The sequence below is a fragment of the Aspergillus flavus genome, chromosome 7, assembly GCF_009017415.1.
Source record: "Aspergillus flavus chromosome 7, complete sequence".
Classification (NCBI taxonomy): Eukaryota; Fungi; Ascomycota; class Eurotiomycetes; order Eurotiales; family Aspergillaceae; genus Aspergillus; species Aspergillus flavus.
In genome coordinates, this window is record NC_092404.1 from 1146778 (window position 1) to 1163072 (window position 16295).

At 49.2% G+C, this 16295-nt stretch overlaps 9 protein-coding genes and 1 non-coding gene across 10 annotated transcripts; 5 read left to right on the top strand and 5 right to left on the bottom strand.

Annotated features, from left to right (window-relative positions):
* The first annotated feature begins 32 nt into the window (after positions 1-32).
* cipB lies at positions 33-1635 on the top strand. The gene is made up of 2 exons (XM_041294586.2): positions 33-516; positions 569-1635. The coding sequence occupies exons 1-2, from the start codon at positions 254-256 to the stop codon at positions 1335-1337; spliced, it is 1032 nt and encodes a 343-aa protein (XP_041150151.1). The 5' UTR covers positions 33-253; the 3' UTR covers positions 1338-1635.
* A 297-nt stretch (positions 1636-1932) lies between these two features.
* On the bottom strand, positions 1933-3675 carry F9C07_5576 (DUF521 domain protein; the record flags this gene model as incomplete). The annotated part of the gene is made up of 1 exon (XM_041287158.1): positions 1933-3675. The coding sequence occupies one exon, from the start codon at positions 3673-3675 to the stop codon at positions 1933-1935; it is 1743 nt and encodes a 580-aa protein (XP_041150152.1).
* Positions 3676-4083: 408 nt separating this feature from the next.
* F9C07_2280768 (Alpha/Beta hydrolase protein) lies at positions 4084-5716 on the top strand. The gene is made up of 2 exons (XM_041294587.2): positions 4084-4523; positions 4593-5716. The coding sequence occupies exons 1-2, from the start codon at positions 4359-4361 to the stop codon at positions 5415-5417; spliced, it is 990 nt and encodes a 329-aa protein (XP_041150153.1). The 5' UTR covers positions 4084-4358; the 3' UTR covers positions 5418-5716.
* Positions 5717-6037: 321 nt separating this feature from the next.
* Positions 6038-8801, top strand: F9C07_1848969 (fungal-specific transcription factor domain-containing protein). The gene is made up of 4 exons (XM_071508444.1): positions 6038-6273; positions 6326-6809; positions 6864-8486; positions 8550-8801. Exons 1-4 carry the CDS (start codon positions 6188-6190, stop codon positions 8598-8600), a joined length of 2244 nt encoding a protein of 747 aa, XP_071366947.1. The 5' UTR covers positions 6038-6187; the 3' UTR covers positions 8601-8801.
* Positions 8802-9071: 270 nt separating this feature from the next.
* On the bottom strand, positions 9072-9527 carry F9C07_5579 (putative L-PSP endoribonuclease family protein; the record flags this gene model as incomplete). The annotated part of the gene is made up of 1 exon (XM_041287159.1): positions 9072-9527. The coding sequence occupies one exon, from the start codon at positions 9525-9527 to the stop codon at positions 9072-9074; it is 456 nt and encodes a 151-aa protein (XP_041150155.1).
* Positions 9528-10022: 495 nt separating this feature from the next.
* F9C07_5580 (putative sulfate transporter) lies at positions 10023-11339 on the top strand (the record flags this gene model as incomplete). The annotated part of the gene is made up of 1 exon (XM_041287149.1): positions 10023-11339. One exon carries the CDS (start codon positions 10023-10025, stop codon positions 11337-11339), a length of 1317 nt encoding a protein of 438 aa, XP_041150156.1.
* Positions 11340-12126: 787 nt separating this feature from the next.
* F9C07_5581 (uncharacterized protein) lies at positions 12127-12411 on the bottom strand (the record flags this gene model as incomplete). Its single annotated transcript, XM_041287160.1, has 1 exon — positions 12127-12411. One exon carries the CDS (start codon positions 12409-12411, stop codon positions 12127-12129), a length of 285 nt encoding a protein of 94 aa, XP_041150157.1.
* A 705-nt stretch (positions 12412-13116) lies between these two features.
* F9C07_t88 lies at positions 13117-13188 on the bottom strand. Its single transcript has one exon. It is a non-coding gene; the product is annotated as a tRNA-Ala (tRNA).
* A 277-nt stretch (positions 13189-13465) lies between these two features.
* Positions 13466-15091, top strand: F9C07_5582 (putative small nucleolar ribonucleoprotein complex subunit Utp15; the record flags this gene model as incomplete). Its single annotated transcript, XM_041287150.1, has 1 exon — positions 13466-15091. The coding sequence occupies one exon, from the start codon at positions 13466-13468 to the stop codon at positions 15089-15091; it is 1626 nt and encodes a 541-aa protein (XP_041150158.1).
* A 190-nt stretch (positions 15092-15281) lies between these two features.
* On the bottom strand, positions 15282-16250 carry F9C07_5583 (phytanoyl-CoA dioxygenase family protein; the record flags this gene model as incomplete). The annotated part of the gene is made up of 1 exon (XM_041287161.1): positions 15282-16250. One exon carries the CDS (start codon positions 16248-16250, stop codon positions 15282-15284), a length of 969 nt encoding a protein of 322 aa, XP_041150159.1.
* Positions 16251-16295: the final 45 nt, after the last annotated feature.

Sequence of the window (16295 nt, forward strand, 5' to 3'; positions counted from 1 at the left end):
AGGCGGATGGATGCGTCGGACGTAACCCGGTCTCCGATGAGGGTGAGATTTAATAATCCCCGGAGATAAAGCGGCCTTCGTATATTCTAGACTGGTTGACGGAAATACCAGGAAGTAACCATATCAAAAAGAATACATTTGCTATAAAATCCCTCCCCATGGTCAGTCGGAAATGAAAACATCATACTTTCAGAGCCGTCTTTGATCTCAAAATTGACAACTTCTTACTTTGTTAATATTCTATCTCCTAATCATGTCTTCAAATCGTGCAGCCTACCTCCTTGAAGCCCACAAGACTCCCCTCGAAATCCAACAGGCACCTTATCCCACACCAGACCCGGGAACCATCGTCGTGAGAAATCACGCCGTCGCAATCAATCCAGTCGATTGGAAGCTTCAAAAATTTGAGATCTTCCCCATAAAGTACCCCTTCATCCTAGGTGAGGATGTGGCAGGCGAAGTCATCGCAATCGGCGACGGAGTGACCAATTTCACCATAGGACAGCGTGTTGTCGGGTGCGTTATCCCAGATCCAATCCTCTCTTAATCAAATTAACAAGCATCGCAGACACTGCAAGAACTTCACAGCCGGCGACAATCGATACTCCGGCTTCCAAAACTTCACCGTCCTATCCGCAACCCTAACAGCACCTCTGCCCCCATCGATCTCTTACGACAAAGCAGTTGTTCTCCCTGTCTCAGTCAGCACCGCCGCTGCCGGCCTTTTCCAAAAAGATCATCTCAACCTCCCGCATCCATCTCTATCCCCACAGCCCACGGGCCAGGCGATTCTAATCTGGGGCGGTAGTTCCAGCGTCGGTCTCAGCGCCGTACAGCTCGCGCACGCCGCAGGTGTCGAGGTCATCACGACAGCCAGTCAACATAATCACGCTCTTCTCAAGAGTCTTGGCGTATCGAAGGTCTATGACTACCGAAGTCCCACAGTAGTCGATGACATTGTCGCCGCGCTGGAGAACAAGCATGTCGTCGGAGCATATGATTGTATATCGGAGGATAAGACTCAGCGGGCCTGTGCGGAGATCCTTGAAAGGAGCAACGCCGCGCGTAAGGTTTTAGTGTATACGAATGATGTTCTGACACCTGAGGGATTGCCGGCTTCGGTCACTGCGAAGGGGATTTTCTGTCTTACGGTGGAGGATAATGAGGTGGGTCCTGCTGTGTGGGTGGAGTATCTTCCGAAGGCGTTGGAGTGTGGTCGGTTCAAGCCTTTGCCTGAGCCTTTGGTTGTTGGGACGGGGTTGGAATGTGTACAGATGGGTATAGAGAGGAATATGGCGGGATTGAGTGCGACTAAGGCTGTTGTTAGGTTGGTTTAGTTTCTTGATGGCTTGGGGTAGTATACCTCTTCGGGTAGGGTAGGGAGAGTTGTTGGCTTCGCGTGGTTAACTTGGGCAGTGAGCAGTGATATACGTTAGTATTATATAAAGACAGTGAATTTGATATTGCGTGAAATGTATTTTCGGTGGTTATTACTGTGCTATGTGTGTATATAATGGACTTGTTGAGAAAAGTTCATTTTGACTGGCTTGTAGGTATAGTCTGCCGTATGGCGGACTAAATCGACCATCCGGTCGAAATGAATTCTTTCCATCACACGAATGCTTGAGTATTTCTTCCCCTTTGATTAATGGAATATGCAACAAAGCATGTTGCCAAACTAATAGGTCGTTCCTGTAATACGGTACCCCGTCGAAAGAAACTATTATAATGCCTATCGCATACTGCGCTCCGACCAATCAACCACAATCGAGAGTCATAAAAGTCATAATGTTTCGATAAAGTGCAAGTCCAGTGATTAATCTATAGTGGATGAAAGTCACCACATCTCAAACTGGAGCTGGTCCCAAAGTTCAGCTTCACCAGAGTCCGTGGAGTCACTACCCTCGCGCCCAAAAGCAGATCAACGTACTTCTAGTTTCTATATTGACAAGTCTGCTGTCCACCAGCATCACTGGCCTGTCCCGGAGGAACTCCAACAAAAGTACCCGTACAGCCCGCCTCCACGCACTCAGCAAGGCTCCCGAAATGCACGCCCCTCTTCACCATCCCTGGAGCGTAATGGGCGTATTTGGCCGAGTTTGTCATGATATTTCGAGACGTGACGGGAATAACAGGTTCCCCGAGCATGCACCAGCAGGTATCTGTGATAATTGTTGCCCCGAATTCCTCGATAATATCGATATAACCAGCCTTTTTCGACTTTTCGTATATATCTCGGCCGGTAGTTATGATGACTTTAACATCGTCGGCTTTCTTGCGGCCTGCGCATAATTTAGAGAGAGCGTCAAACTCTTCAAGAGAAAAATGGGGATTTCCCAATGATACAAGATCAACTGAAAGATCTTGTGCGGAATTGAGCATATGCCATGTATCAACTAGTTCTTCATGCCGGAGATCTATAACTGGTAGCTCTTGCTCTAGTTCGGCAAACTTAGAAGCCTCGGGCGTAACACCTTTGACGTGGAACATTGCGGCAGAGGCAGTGGTGCCAAAAGCGGCACTAAATGCTTTGAGATCCACCAGCTGTGGCTGCAGATATTCTAGCCCGCAAACCAATGGTATGTTATGCTGGGCCAGTTTTCCAATCACGTATCCCAGTAGCGAATAGTAAGAGTCATTGATTGATCCCAAATCGCTCACCCGGATACACATTGTTGGTCGTCGACCCTCAGGTAAGTGACATCCGGCTGAAGGAGCCCTTCCGGTTAGCGCAATGCAAACATCGATAAAATCGGGATATTTCTGGGTTTGAGCACCAAGGACGCTGTTAGCGAAAACAACGGCGTTCGACTCTGACCATCCAATATTTTGCCCGGCCTTGGGAGCAGCGTCAAGTGCGTATGGGGCGCAGGTGAAACTGGGCTGTGCACCCATGGAGAGGTAGATATTGGCTAGTGTGCCCGCCTGTGAAGCCAACTTAGGGTCGACGTTGAGTTCCTTCCAGCGGCGTTGATCGATCGAAATAGAATTGAGGGTGGTTGGAAGGGTGAATTTAGCACCCATGGATTGGAACTTTTGCGCAAACAGAAGACTTGCAGGACCTGTATATATACAGGCGTCAATGTGAGCCTGCGAAACATCCAATAGTGAGCGCGCCCCTTGAATGATTGCAAAGCTTCTGATAATTTCCAAAGCAACCTTGGCTGCTTGGCCCTTTTCGCCGGCCAGGATGCTCCGATCAAGATCTGAAAGGTCGAAGTCGCCTTCAACGGGGTCGGCAGGCAGTTCCGGGGTCGGTAACAGAGCATCACTGACTAGCACGGTTTCTCCATCAATGGCAGCGAAGTGTCTATTGCATATCTTCGAGAAGTCCGAAGAGGACAAGACCACAACTGGTATAGGACAATCAAGTAGCACTTTTCCTACTAGAACCCCAAGAGTCAGAATCTGCTCGGGCTTCTCGAAAATCAGCGCAGCTGGAGCACATCCATTCAGCAGAAGCTCAAGCATGACTGTACTTCCTGAGCATGAACCTCTACCACAGGGAATAGCAAGAACACGGCCGGCAATAGACTGGCCACAGAGGGGATGATGACGGTCTACCACCTGTCCCGTCTCAGGGTTCACTCCGCCCCAAAAGCTGATCTCAACCGGGCAGAATTGTAACTCTGCAGATGCAGCGCCCTTGATGAGACATTGACCACGAAATTCCATTGTGCTGCGAGCAAGACGGCAATATGATGTGTGACAAAGGCAATGGATCTAGTGGGCAAGACGGGTCATAGCACTTGACTCTTAGACCTTCAACAACTGATATTTTCTGTGTGCAGGCAGCAGATTACTTGTTGCCTTCGAGATAAGACAATGAGCAGCATATAGTGGTTAGCTTACTTAACCCCGCCCGACCTTGGCATTCCCTCGGTAATTTGTAATTATGCTTGATGAGACGCCTTTTTCCTCATATCTGCGTATATGTCAGAAGCCTTCGAGCATCATGACTCATTTGCGATGACTCCAAGGTCTTTGGAAGTTAATCTGATGTTTGATTGACCTCATTCCTGTTCATGGGGTCCAAACAGGATTGCAGATATTACCCTTTCGGGATACCGAAGCTGTTTGATGAGTTTGTCCGGACAAGTTGCAAACCTAGCAAACATTGCAAACGGCCGATCTCATGCTCTGATTGGTCCTACGAATAGTACACCTCAATACTAGGCCTCGCACCCATCAGTGATTGTGGATGAATATACTATGGAGCTGAACAAGCATATAAACCTTTGCTGTATCACAGCTTCCCAAAATCCTAAAGAAGTTTCTACCTCAAGAACAAAGTCCATTTCCATCTAGCTTTGACATTTCCTCTTCGTACCCTGCAAGCTTTGCTCTAAATCATTACCATGGCTACCTCTATAGCATCTCACGAAAAGCTGGTCGAGTTTGACCTTGTCCAGTCTCACTACAAGAAAGTGGGTGATCACGAAATCCGTGCAGATTTCATCATACCCCATACAGAGTGTACCGGGAAACGACCTCTCATTGTCCGGTTTCACGGGGGCTGTCTTGTAAGCCAAAAGCCCAACCAGACTCTGTGACTGGCAGAATTAAACATTGGATATAGCTAACGGAACAAGGTAACTGGAGACTCACTGTCAATGGAATGGTTCCCTCAATGGCTTCTTGATTTGGCCAAGAAACATAATGCAGTGATCGCAAGCGCCAACTACCGTCTTCTTCCCGAAGCCACGAGTCTCGACATCTTCGAAGATGTCGAAGATTTCTGGACTTGGCTCCATTCCTCGGAAGTTGAAGAGCTGCTGTCGTCATGTGTAAACCCCACGAAGCTAAACCTTGACCGTATCATCACGGCAGGCGAATCTGCGGGTGGTCTACTTAGCGTATGCCTAGCCCTGGCTCATCCGGATGAAATCCGAGCGGCAACAGCAAGTTATCCATGTCTCGATATGGCTTCGGCGCACTACAGTGCCCCAAATCCGGTGCCACTGACCAATCCGCCCATCCCTGAGTCGCTGATTGACGAAACTCTTGCCCAAGTCAAACCTGGAGCTATCAGATCTTCCGCTTTTTTACCCGACCGGTTGGACTTGGGGCTTGCAGCGATTCACTACGGGCGCCTTACCCAGTTATATGAGCGAGGAATAGGGAGCTCACACCACCGAGATCTGCGGTACCCCTTAGAGAGACTAGACCAGCCAGATGCTAAAATTCCTCAAGGTGGGATTGCTATCATCCAAGGATTGCAAGATCACATCGTGCCCGCCGAAGGCAATCAGAGATTTGTTGAAAAGGGACGCGAGGTCATGAAAGGGAAACCGGGCGCTGATAAAATTATACTGACTCTACGAGAAGGTACCCACGGATTGGACATTCCGACTCGTTTAGAAGAGGGATGGATGCAAGGACACCTGGAAGCGGCAGTTGAGGCTTGGCTAATGTAGAGTAAGGGCCATGTCGTGTGTGTGCATACCATACAATAAGTAGATAAGCAGCAACCTTGGCTTTGTATTTGATGTATCTAAGGCCCAGTAATATCTGAAGTGAGCAATGAGCTTGTCTGATGGTGGTCGCGGTATTATCTGATCTTGCAACCAGGCGATATAGATACGATGATCTGTTCCGTGGGGATTTTCTGTCGAGCTTTTGAATTCAATATCTATGCTCCGTAGACTGAGCACTATGTGTAGCAGCACTGATCTATATTATCATCATTTTCATGACCAGTCTTGGTGATCTCTTTGGCTCTTCCTACGAAGATGATGGCAGGCTATGCTGTCCTGTTGAAAATGTGACCTTGGGTGTAGCTGAAGGCTTACATTTGATATGAACCTACTGTTTAACTCGCTCTGACCGAGTTACTTCTACGTATTTAAGGTCTATTTTGGGGATACCACCGCTATCCAGAAACTGAAAAAGTGTATCTTAAGGTACACCTTATGCTGTCATATATTTTGAACAATTATCCAAACCGAAGGGAATTGTACATGTTTTAGAGTATACAAAAGAGTACTAATTAGGGTTCCAGAGATATGGATCCAACACTAGTGCTGACCAGGGTAAGGTCGAAGGTCACAGGACTCCACCAACGATTTAAGGCGCACTTTTTCATCTGTCTTACATCGTGTGTACATCCACGTTTCAATAGAAAGACCTCAAGGAGCGACTACGGCACTTCTCCATCTCCCATCAACCTGTGTTCCGTATCGGCTCAATGACTACTACTACAGTTCCGCATTCTCAGCGAAAACGGCGACGCCCAGCTCTCGCTTGCGAGCAATGTCGTCGTCGAAAAGTCCGGTTAGTTGGAGTTGTTCCCTGAGTCGCTTGACATGCTCTCACTCGGCTCTAGCTGCGATAGAAACCACCCGTGTGCTAACTGCATGCGATCTGACCCTCGATCTTGCCACTACATTGACACTGATCGGAAAACGAATGTCACACACGATCAGGTCATCGATTTGGCCCCCACGTCATCTTCGAATGGCAATCTACCATTGGATTCCTCAATCTCCCTTCAAGATGCACAGTTTTCTGAGCTTCCAAATGTAGATGCACTCCAGTCTCCTCGTTCATCATTGGCGAGTTCCACAGTTGGTCAATATTCTAAAACTTCCCACGTGCCGGTAGAGTCACAGGCGGGGTCGCCTGTTCACTCATTGGAAGATCGAGTACGTCAGTTAGAAAAGAAGCTTGAAGACACCCTCAATTTGCGACCACCGGATAGCGCTCCAAGTCAGCCACCCATAAGAATGCCTGAGCACGGTTCAATAAATGGAAGGTTCCTGAAGACGAGGTTCTTCGGGAACAGCCATCGATCTATATGTGAGCACAGGGTACCACTTTCTTTCTACTTGTAAACTGCGATGACATAGACTAAAGGCCAAAAGGTTCAAGGAATGATTTACATGTTCCATCGAAAGGCGTCTGAGAATCCTGAGATACAAAATCTGTACGAAAGGTGCAAGCAGCTTGCAAGAACAATTAAATCACAGGAGATAACTCAGCAGAGTATCTGCCCCGAGCTAAGGGATTACATGCCATCGAAACAGACATCGGACAGGCTTATCCAAGCCTACCTTCGTACATTCGAATCTGTCTACCGCATCGTGCATGTGCCATCATTTCTACGTGAATACGATCAGTACTGGAGAAATCCTCAGGCAGCCAGCCCGGCGTTCATCATCATGACTTTGCTAATGCTAGCGATTGGGAACTCTTTTTGCCAGTCGGGGGACCCAGGCAAAGACTATGTTCCGCGTTCTACATCCTCACAGTGGATATATACGGCGCAAACGTGGCTCAGCTCCCCGTTTGAAAAATCCCGTCTCAATATCGCTAGCCTCCAAACACAATGTCTCCTTCTTTTGGCCCGCCAGACAAATGACATTAGCAGTGACCTTGTCTGGATCTCAGCTGGCGCTCTCCTTCGAACAGCTATGCATATGGGCTTCCATATTGACCCTCGTCATATCGATGGCATCTCTTTCTTCGATGCACAGCTTAGACGGAGAATATGGAATACAATTCTTGAGATTGTTGTCCAGTCTAGTATGGATGCTGGAGGCCTTCCTCTAATTCGTTGTGATGACTACGATTGTGAGGCTCCCCTTAACATTGACGATGCTCAGATGGAAGATGCTATTCCTAAGGCAAAGCCCCTCGAGGACTTTACCGAAACATCTCTGCAGCTAGCCTTACGGCGATCACTATCTGTGCGTCTACAAATTGCACAGTTTCTGAACGATTTCCGCCGAGGCACCTCGTATGATGAAGCTTTGCAGCTTAGCAAAAGCCTTATCAATATATACCGCGAAAGCTCAGCCTTATTTGACGCTTTTAAAAATAGTGGAAAATGTCCTACTCTCTTCCAGTCAAACCTCTACAACTTGATGACGCAGCGCTTCCTGCTTGCTCTTCATGACCCCTTTGCTATAAAGGCAAAAGCTGACCCGAAATTATATTACTCACATAAAGAAGCCCTCCTAGTGTCCATGCGTATCTTAGCACCATTCAGCACCTCGACATCAGAAGATCTTGACTATACCGCATTGCTGCTCACAGGCTCGCCATCATTTCGGGACGTCCCTACCCAAGCAGCTGCCGTCGTTGGAGATGACCTCATTGAACGGATTAAAGAGCAGATTAATACTGCAGTATCAGCTCCCTATACGTCACATCCTTTGTCACACGGAGACTCCAGGCGTGCTGTGGAGAAATTTGTCTCCTGTGCATTGGCACGACTTGAATCTGGCGAAACTAACATAAAGGGCTATCTGGTGTCTGCATGCTTTCTGGCACAGATAGAGGCTATGGAGTGCGGTCAGCCCATTGATGAAGCGTTGAGTAGAACTATATTGGCAGTTCTTCAAACGTGCTCAAAGATCTTAGGAGACAGAGTTGAAACACTGAGCCCTTCAAAGCCAGGAATAGAACTGAGTACAGCGATTAATGAGGAATCAACCTTGACAAAATTTGATAACCAGTTTAACTGGTCTCTCACCGATGACTTTGTGAGTTGTCTGCTTGTCCTGGTTGGAAAGCAAGGTGCACTGAAGTTTACTGATAGGATTCAGGATATGGAAATGGATCTAGGCTCATGGTTTCCTTCCCTTGCCTACATCTGAGCTGGAATTGTAACAATGTTGTTTATTCATGTTGGATTCTGCTGATGTGAGGCCTATCTATTGATCTGGATCGCCGATTATCATAGAGTTAGAAAGGAGACAAGTGGGTTAAGAAGAGTGGCGCAAATAGACGTTTATTTACGGCACCATACTATTCTTAACATCCTATATTCTTCTAGAAGCTATTTCAAACTCCGGGCAGATATCAACGTTCTGTATACGTTTGGAAGATGGGCCGAAAAGATCATGTCTCTACTAGTATCTACAAGCCATGACATGACATAACTAATGTTTTCGATCATCGGTCTTGGAGATATATACATGGAATCTAGAAGATTCTCTATCTGCACAGCCAGAATCCCAGAGCCATCGAGTAACCAGGTAACAGACGTTGCTAAGCCTTAGCCGAACCACCCAGCATTTTGAGGAGGTACCAAGGTAATATAGACTGAAGTCTACATCGAAATTCGCTCACCATTCACAGATTGCCGTACACTTGATCTCCACCAGTAACCTCGGATTCGGTAATTCCTTGACACCAATTGTCGTCCTCGCCGGCGCATCCTCGCGATTCGGCCACACTTTGTTCCATTCTTCATTCATCCCTTGATAGCAACCGGTCAGGTCAGTCAAGAATACCGTTGCATCGACCACATTCTTAATGCTCCCTTTGCCGTCTGTTGCGCCGCGAATAATAGTGTCAATATTGCGAAGAACTGCCGCGGTCTGTTGGCGAATATCCAGCGTCCATGTTCCATCCGCATGTTCCGTTACGCCGTCCCAAGTCCCATCTCCGCGGCGCGATGATGTACCAGAGACGTGGATGGTACGAGAAGTGGGGTTTGTGGGGAGAATGCGTGCATGAGGGTAGTTGGCGAGGCCTTGGGCTTTTTCAGGTGGGAGGAAGAAGGCCGAACCGTTGGACATGTTGAGAATGATCGAATTAAAATTACCACTAGGGCTGTATCTGGAGTTTTTAGGCGATAAATCAATTTAAAAAAGGCGGGTAGGTTTTCTAGGAATGGTGCTGTAGGTGTCCCTTTATAGCTTCATTTGATATCCGTCGGATAAGGACCCGGTTCCGGGTCAAACGGGTGTGTTCCGTGAATTCGAAACCCATGGGACGGTTCAGTTGGGACAAGCCAAGCGGCTAATCGCGTTAAACTTCCGATTGAATAATTGAAAATTTTTCTTGGTCATCCAGGATAATCTTGGTTTAGCTTCAAGCTAACAGCTCAGTCGTATAAGATTAGGGCATTGAGCTCACATGGTGCGGAACGATGCGGGGTGTTGTCCCATGACGTACTAGCCTCCTAAGGACTATACCTGCATTTAACCTGCATTTAATCTGCATCTCATCTCTGACCGTCTTCTTCAACCATCCCTTTCTTAGCTGGCTTCCCAGCAACAACCGTCGACAAGATGACTGCCCAGACCTTTCGTCAGATCTCAAATCACAATCTCCAGACATTCCGCCACAATTATGTGTCGGAGATTTCGGGTTCGCTCGGCGATCTCGGAACCTTTCTCCCCATCGCCATAGCACTGGCCATCAACGGTACTGTCTCGCTGTCCAGCACCCTCATCTTCTCAGGGCTCTTCAATATCTTGACGGGTCTATTCTTCGGGATTCCACTTCCTGTACAGCCCATGAAAGCAATTGCTGCGGTAGCAATCGCCAGATCCTTCAACAATGGCACCATTGCCGCTGCCGGAATCTTCGTGGGCGCGATCATTTTCATATTCAGCATCACTGGCCTACTGCACTGGTTCGCAGACGTAATTCCTATCCCTGTTATCAAGGGTATCCAGGTTGGGGCAGGCTTATCGCTTGTTATTGCTTCTTGTGGGAATATCCTGTCTTCTCTGGGATGGGTCGGGCCGTCATGGGCGGATAACCGGATTTGGGCCATCGCGGCGTTCGTCTTCCTCATCATCACCAATGTTTATCGCAAGGTACCCTATGCGCTGGCAGTATTCATCCTTGGCATCATCTTTGCCATTATCCGCAGTGCACTAGTAGCTGATTTGCCGTCTCTCACGTTCTGGCATCCTTACACCGTCGTCCCCACTCCCGATCAGTGGTCCGTGGGTGCTCTTGATGCGGGTATCGGACAGATTCCGCTCACGACGCTGAACTCCATCGTCGCCGTCGTACATCTTGCGGGCGATCTGATCCCGAATGTACGTACGCCTTCGATCACGTCTGTCGGACTCAGCGTTGCCGCAATGAACCTGGTGGGGTGTTGGTTCGGCGCCATGCCTGTCTGTCACGGTTCTGGCGGACTGGCAGCCCAGTACCGATTCGGAGCACGATCTGGCTCCAGCGTGATTTTCCTGGGCTTACTGAAGCTGGTGATTGGTATCTTTTTCGGTGAAAGCTTGGTGGGCCTGTTGAAACGGTTCCCTTCAGCGCTATTGGGAGTAATGGTGATAGCTGCGGGACTGGAGCTGGTCAGCGTTGGAGAGAGTCTCAATACCACGGGTGCCCGGGATATCATGAAGGCCAGTTTTGGAATTTTGGGTGATGCCAGACAGGATATTGCGCCGATGCTCAGTGATGCAGACCGCAAGAGACGATGGACGGTCATGATGGTTACCGTGGGGCTGTTGGTTGGGTTTAAGAATGATGCGATTGGATTCCTGGCTGGTATTCTGTGCCACCTCGGCTATGAGCTGCCTGGTCTCTGGGAAAAAGTACGAACTCGGTGGAACGAGGGTCGGGTCAGATTGCAATAATCACCCGCTTGACAATTTCACGCAATGACGCTGGTTATGACTGCATACGAAGCTTACTACTGGATGGTTTTTGTTTTGACGTCGTTTCTAGCCAATGATATATAGCCGGCATGTTTTGTTATTTGCTTTTGCTTCCTCTCGGGGACGGAGATGAAAGGGCAGCAATTATGGAGATGGCGCCTTGGCTTTGCCAGAAGATACGCAGATCGAACAACTTGAAGTAATTTCTTGGGAGCCAACCACGAAGGTCTTTGGCGTGACAGTATTCTCTGGAACGAGAAGCATCGGCTATTGATTTCCGCCGCTCTATCTCGAAATTTCGGCCAACGAAACACCCCGAACGCGGACACATCTGTTGTACAGAGCATGAAAGCGTTGACACGTTCTTACCTTATATAATGCATGAGGAAGAGTCACTGGGAATTTCTTCACCAGTATGCCTCTGCCCGCGCAGCACTGACGAAGCGAGAATTCCGGGTCATACTGGTCACCATTGATTGCAAATTAAATGTCTTTGGCTTTAGAAGTTTTGTTTAGCTTGCTAGTGAGTTACAATATCAATATAAAAGAACAATATAATACAGTTGGAATTTATATTTCCCCTTCCTAGAAATATAATCAGACAGTGATTTAAGCATATTTAGCAAAGATATTAAAGATTCATTCCTAAACACAAGACATTGCACATCATTAACTAGATTAACTAGTCACCATATTTAACCCCGACAATTTCCACCCCAAAACCTCAATTAAACCCCCTATCATATAAGTTCAAACTAACCCAACCCTAATCATAAGATTCACCCCCCTCATCATCCAATTCCGTAATTCGTCGCACTCCCCCAGCCGAAGAGTTCCCCGCAGTCAATAGCCGACCGGTCTGGTCGTACCGTTTCTCATCAACGACAGCCGGCTCGCCGAGATCCTGACGAATGGTACGAACAGTCGTGGTTCCATCCGGCTCGGTCTGGGAGACCGTAGCATAACGCTGACCGGTAGCGGCGGTGCCGTCGTCGGTGCTGCTCGAAGAGCTGTAGAAGTAGGAAGAAGAGCTGGAGTAGGACTGCGACATTTTGAGTTTTGGAGATATAGCTTTTGGTTCGAATTGTAGAAGAACGTGATTTTTTATTTTGTGTATGTGGTTTTGTTTTTCTAGTCTTGAATGAACCCTTGGGTAGAAGTATGAACTTATATGGACCTGTGGAAGGTCGTGTGGCGATGGATGATATCATAACAGCATCAGTTAGTACGGGATCTCCACCTATGAATGATCTGGGCGATGGTGATATATTTTCCAGGTGTTTAGAACGTATTGTCATTTAGGGCTTGGGATACTGTATGTGACGTTTCAAACAAAGAACTACTGTTTGTGTGGTGACGTTGTGGTCTTGTGTTCTTTTTGTGGGCTGGGCGCCTTGTGTGGCTGACGCGATTGTTCTAGAAGGGTGAATGGATTTCTTCGAGTATACTGTGTAAGGGATTTCCGTGGTTAGGGTCTGTTATTGTGGGACTTTGTTTGTGTTTCCTTCTGAGGTCTTTGGTGGGTATTGGTTATATATATATATATGGATTGAGCTGTGGTAAGTGTAAGGATGACTAGCTCTGCGCCCGTTGTGGGATTTGTTGCTATGTATAGGAGCTGGTTTTTAACTTTGGGAAATATATATCAGAAGTCCTTGGATACAATACTGGACTATGAGAAGGTAAGAAGAGGAAAAAGAAAAGATGATTGCATGATAGACGGAAAGTAAGGCCAAAAAGAGAAAATGTAAAAAGATGGAGACGCGGGGAATCGAACCCCGGACCACTCCCATGCTAAGGGAGTATTATACCACTAAACCACATCCCCAATTGGATGGAAGGAATGAGCCATTAATGTTTTATAGCCCCTATGTAACAAAAACGCACTAGCGCATTGCTTATCCCATCGGGACCGATAGAACTTTTCCCGATGCGATTTTATCAGAAAATCTTCCAGACCATCACAAAATTCCCATAAACGCCCTGCACCGCCAACGCAGCTGGTGGATGAGCTGCCTTTTGTCGTATCACGTCTGTCCGATCTTACAGTCAACTACCATTGCGGTAATACCCGATAATTAATTACAACATACCCCTACGCAGCCATGGCTGCCCCCGTCCTCCCTCTCCAACAGGTCAAGCTCCCGGCGCTGCCCTCGACTCGCTTGACACCAGAGCAGCAATATTGGAAGACATTCAAGAACCCTCTGCTGATCCCCTCGCCCGCCAATGGCCCTGTCAATCTCATCACACAGCCTTCCGCTCCGTCCTCCGCCTCCGCCTTCCCATCTCTCACCCAGCCTCCCGATGTCTTCACCGTGACCACCGGTGCCCGAGTCCAAATTTACTCTATTCGCACCCGGAAACTCCTCCGCACCGTCACTCGCTTCGATGATACCGTACGCGGTACCGATGTTCGTCCCGACGGCCGTGTGTTTGTTGCTGGTGACGACACCGGTGCGCTCCAGGTGTTCGATGTCAACTCGCGCGCGATCTTGAAGTCATGGAGGGAGCACAAGCAGCCGGTCTGGGTCAGCAAGTTCTCACCCAGCGACCCGACATCTCTTTTCACGGCGAGCGACGACCGCACCGTGCGACTTTGGGACCTCCCGAGCGAAAACAGCGTAAAGACGTTCGTGGGCCATACCGATTATGTGCGCAGCGGTGCATTCATGCCGGGGTCGCTGGCGTCTTCCGGACTCCTGGTGTCAGGTAGTTATGATCGTACTGTGCGCCTGTGGGATCCGCGCGTGGAGAGTCGGTCCGCGATGACCTTCAAGATGGCTGCCCCGATTGAGAGCGTCCTGCCGATGCCGACGGGTACTACGGTACTTGCGGCGGCCGATAACAAGATTGCTGTGCTGGATATTGTGGCCGGAAAGCCTCTGCACATGATTCAGAGCCACCAGAAGACTGTTACGGCGCTAGCGTTGGCTTCCAATGGCGAGAGACTGCTGAGTGGTGCTTTGGACGGTCACATGAAGGTGTTTGAGACGACTGGCTGGAATATGGTCTCTGGATCCAAGTACCCCTCGCCCATCCTTTCGCTCCGCGCCATTACGTCTGGACCAGCGCAGGAGGATAAGCACATCGCAGTTGGTATGCAGTCCGGTCTGCTGTCGATCAAAACCCGTCTCTCCGGCCAGCAGAAGATCAAGGAGAAAGAGCGGAGGAAGGAAATGCAGGCCTTGCTGGAGGGCAAGTTGGAGGAACATGACCGTAAAGTGGCCAAGCAAAAGAAGCTCCGGGGCTCCGGTTGGGAAAAGCGTTTCCGTGGTCGTGATTTCATTGGTGAGGGCGTGGACATAATCATTGAAGGCCAGGATCGCAAACGGAAGAAGGAACAGCCTTGGGAGCACGACCTTCGCAAGGCCCGCTATTCCGCCGCCCTGGACCAAGTGCTGGCTTCGGGCGACAAGACCGCGCAACTTACTCTTCTGACCGCACTTCGGCACCGTTCGGCTCTCCGCGCATCCTTACAAAACCGCGACGAAGTTACCCTGCAGCCGGTGCTGCAATGGGTGAACAAGAGCATCGGCGAGCCTCGCTTGGTGAAACTCAGCGTCGAGGTGGCCATGAACGTCCTCGATATTTATTCAGGAAACTTGGGCCAATCCGCAACGATTGATAAGATGGTTGACCGACTGCACCGACGCGTGCGAGACGAAGTGGAAATGGCTCACCAAGCATGCCAGACCAAGGGCATGCTCGACATGTTGAAGGCGGCCTAATGGAGCCACGGCTGCACTGGAATCGAAATAAAATAAAAGCAAATGTTTGACTAGATTTGTTGCATTACTGGATACCTGGTTGGAGTTCGGGGTTTGGGATCGCCCAACTGTATGGCCATATAGATGTAACTAGCGCAATTGATGAATATTGACGTCCATCACACAAGCCTCCATATATACACAGAATCAATCATTGATACAACTTTGAAAAGTCCTCCCCATTCTCCGGCGGCTGCAACCAATTCCTCTCATCATACTTCCACCCCTCCGCGCCCTCAATAACATGAAACGTATACGCAAACCGACTCCGCTCACTGGTGTTCTTCTCACTCTTATGCAAAACATTGCCATGAATCAAAACCAACGACCCAGCCTTGACCTCTAGAACCTCCACATCCTCCTCCTTAGGCCCCTGACCCTCTTCCTCTTCCTCCTCCTTCCCCCTCGGCAAACCGGGCCCATCATTCTCCACAAACTCCGTCCCAACCACCTCCCCTTCCCCATTAACCCTCCTCACAAACCTCCTCTTAATCCTCCCCCCAGCCTTCCCCCGATGGGAACCCGGATACATCCCCAAAGTCGCATTCCCGGGTCCAGCATCCTGCAACGCAAACCACCACCCCACCGCACTCGGCGGATCCGTATACAAAAACTCCGAATCCCGATGCGGCGGCACCGCCCCCCCAATCCCCGGCTGCTTACATATCACCATACTCTGCAGCACCCGGGGATCCTTAAACCCCAAGGACCTCGCGATCGCCGCATTGCGTTCGCACAGCGACACGGCCCGGAACGGCTCCGAGAGACTGTGCAGCGAGTGCCCGATCTTGTTCACGGCTTGCTGCTTGGGTTTCAGGAGCGTGGGTTTTCCGGTGGTTGGGTCGGGGGTCGCGGAGATGGCGTCGGGTTCGAAGAAGTATCGGATTTTGTCGCCTGAGGTGAGGAAGTAGGTGTCGCCGACGTGGGGTTTGCTGTTGGTGTCCAGGTCGTCGCCGGTTGTGAATTGCGTTAGGGGGTGTGTGTCCAGTGGGAAGGTGTCGAGGAGGTGGTGGGTTTCGGTGAGGAGGGAGGTGATTTCCGTGGGGGTTAGGTGGTTGGGAAGGACTAGGTAGCCTTTTTCGTGAAAGGTGGTGAGTTGGGTGGGGGTTAGGCCTTCCATTGTTCGTCCTTCTTCTCTTGTTTGTGGTGGAGGTTGTTGGTGTTT